At 35.0% G+C, this 3215-nt stretch overlaps 1 protein-coding gene across 1 annotated transcript; it reads left to right on the forward strand.

Annotated features, from left to right (window-relative positions):
- Positions 1–725: 725 nt before the first annotated feature.
- On the forward strand, positions 726–3057 carry LOC105455090. The gene is made up of 2 exons (XM_011698147.1): positions 726–933; positions 1168–3057. Exon 2 carries the CDS (start codon positions 1175–1177, stop codon positions 2861–2863), a length of 1689 nt encoding a protein of 562 aa, XP_011696449.1. The 5' UTR covers positions 726–933; positions 1168–1174; the 3' UTR covers positions 2864–3057.
- Positions 3058–3215: the final 158 nt, after the last annotated feature.

A 3215-nucleotide genomic window follows, 5' to 3' on the forward strand; every position in this document is an offset into this window, starting at 1 on the left:
GAATCATAATTGATGATCTATATAATTTATATGAAATTATCCACATAATGACCGTTTTTTTTCTATAAAATATATAAAATAAATCCACGATTTTCCAAATTTTCGATAATATATTATAAATTATATATAGATCACCAATAATGATTTCATTAAAATTCCATTACTATTTTTGTTATGATTCCATTCCTTATTTTGTATAGGTAGTTTATTTTAATTAATTAAATCATATTTTTATTATTATGTACTTATTTCATTTTTTAATAAAGAATATTTTATTGTCAAATTAAGGCATTTGATTAAAGGATGTCAAGACTACAAAGAAATATACTTTAGAACTTATAAAAAAATTGTTTTCTATCCTTAAAAACATATTAATAATCCAGTTAAATGATACTTTCAAAGACCTTGTAAGAGATTCCGGGAAAATTCCAACTGAATCTTGTTCTGGGTGAACAGACCTATAATTTAAGAAAAGTAACGACTTCTTTGAACGCTTGGAACATTGCTAAAACGAACCTTGAACTCGAAATTTGGCCACTTTTTCACATTAATCGGGCAGTATTTCTTAAAGCGTATATCGTAGAGATAAATGAATTATTGTGCATCGTGGTCAGTGATCAAAAAAACATTTGTACAGTACCACATTTAAAATCCGGATTAAGTCATTTTTGCACCAAATCAAATATGTATTAGGGGAAGGCGGGGCTAGTTGTTACAGAGGCAAGTTGTTACAATGAGTAAAAAACCACGGTCCCGTAGCGCCACGGCTCGTGCGACTAGGAACACGTTCGAGCTTGTTACTGTCACTGCTCAGCGAAATGAGGTTAACGCAGACGTGTTTATTTCGTAGTTACATAAAAAAATCATTTTTGCTGTGCCAAAGTAAGATTTTTTGCCTAGATTTGAAGTCTCATCTTGGCTAGACTGTTAAAGGTAAGAGTGTATCACTCATTTTGTTTGAATCACAGACCATTAATGTTAGATTCGTCATAATTGTTGCATGAATGAAAACACAGAAATCGAACTACGGCCGTCTTGGTTATGTGACGTCACTTGGGGCAACTTGTTACACAATATCGGAGGCAAGTTGTTACTTGTAACAACGTGCCCCCCTATGGTACTTTTATTTTTCTTTTCAGTTTAGAATTTTTTTGGGTTCTTGTGTAGGTTCATCATGGTTAGAAATTATAAAAAGAAAACGGACAGAGGTGCAATACCTGAAACTACCTATGAGATGGCCGCAAATGACGTCATCAATGGAAAATTTTCTTTAAGAAAAGCAGCTGACTGTTATAAAATTAATTTTATGACGCTGCGACGATATATGAAGCGAAAAGAGGAAGCTAGTCGTACAACAAAATTGGTAGGATATACTAAACCCAGGCAAATATTCTCGGATGAACAGGAACAGGAACTGACATTATACATACAGAAATGCTCTAAAATATTTTATGGCTTGACTACAACTGATGCCAAAACACTGGCATATGAATATTGCTGTGTTAACAATATCCAAATTCCTGACAAGTGGAAAATTAAAAGCAGTGCTACCAAAGATTGGTTGAAAGGTTTCATGAATCGAAATCCAATTTTATCCCTACGCACACCTGAAGCAACCAGCTTGAGTAGAGCCACGAGCTTTAATAAACATAATGTGGGCGAGTTTTTTGACAACCTCGCTAATGTATATGAGAGATTTCATTTTGAGTGTCAGGACGTATGGAATGTCGACGAAACGGGAGTTACGACTGTTCAGAAGCCAGGAAAAATTCTTGCCACTAAAGGAGAGAAGCAAATTGGAGCCGTTACTTCTGCGGAGAGGGGAACGCTGGTGACGATGATTTTGGCAGTTAGTGCTAGTGGAAATTCAGTTCCGCCACTTTTCATATTTCCACGTAAATATTTCAAGCCACATTTTATAGCAGACGGTCCGCCAGGGTGTATCGGAACCGCAAATCCAAGCGGATGGGTAAATGATGAGGCATTTTTACTTTTCATAACACACTTCGTGAAACACGTAAAATGCACTCCAGAAAAACCAATTCTTCTTCTCCTCGACAATCATGCAACACATCTTTCAATTGCAGTCATAAAGTATTCAAAAGACAATGGCATAATTCTGCTTTCGTTTCCTCCACACACATCACATAAACTGCAGCCTCTAGATAGGTCAGTTTATGGTCCTTTCAAACGATATGTGAACAATGCTACAGATGGATGGATGAAAAGCAATCCTGGGATAACAATGGGAATCTACAACATACCTACTATTGTCAAACAAGCTTTGCCGCTCGCTGTAACACCTAAAAACATAATGTCGGGCTTCCAAGTCTCCGGCATTTGGCCATTTAACCGTGACATATTCGGCGATGAAGATTTTTTACCATCTGCGGTTACAGATCGCCCCATACCCCAACCGTTAGAAAGTAATTTAATTGAAACAAGAGGCAACGATGAAGATCAAACTGAAGAGCAACAGTCTGTGCACCAACAATGTTCTGAGTTAGAGCCCCAGCCATCTACAAGTGGAATCAATAAAAGGCATCATATAACACCAGAGCAGATTCGCCCGTTTACAAAGGCAAAAGAGAGGAAAGGTCATACAAACAGGCGTAAATGTAAAACCGCGATACTCACTGACACACCCATTAAAAACCAGTTAGAACTAGAGGCAAATATAAGAAATGAAAAAAAAGAGGCAAAACTACAGAAAGTAAAAAAATCATTATCTTTTAATAAAGATAAAAATAAAAAGACTAAAATGGCATCAAAATCTAAAAAAGAGGTAGCCAAAACATCATCGAGTTCTGAAGACGAATGCTTCTGTATAATATGTGCTAAGAGGCTCATATTGCTTGCGTAAAAGGTGATGCAGTAAAATTTATTTGCATCAATTGCGAATCGGAAATCAGTAGTGAAGATAATGAGTGATATCTGTCAAAGTCAAAAAACTATATACCAAATATATATATAAATGTTTTCTAATTAATATTAAGATTTTCTATACATTATTTTATCTGTAACGATTTGCCCCAACCCTGTAACAACTTACCCCCGTTAGGGGCACATTGTTACAATATTTTTCTTTCTTAAAAACATTTTTTTTAAATGTTAATTATAATTATCAGATATAAGTTACACCTTATATTAATAGAAAAAGATAGACTGTTTTGTTCCATATTTTTATGTTTGGTTGGGATTAAAGATTTTAAAGA

This window comes from Wasmannia auropunctata, unplaced genomic scaffold (genome assembly GCF_000956235.1).
Source record: "Wasmannia auropunctata unplaced genomic scaffold, wasmannia.A_1.0 LD336106.1, whole genome shotgun sequence".
Classification (NCBI taxonomy): Eukaryota; Metazoa; Arthropoda; class Insecta; order Hymenoptera; family Formicidae; genus Wasmannia; species Wasmannia auropunctata.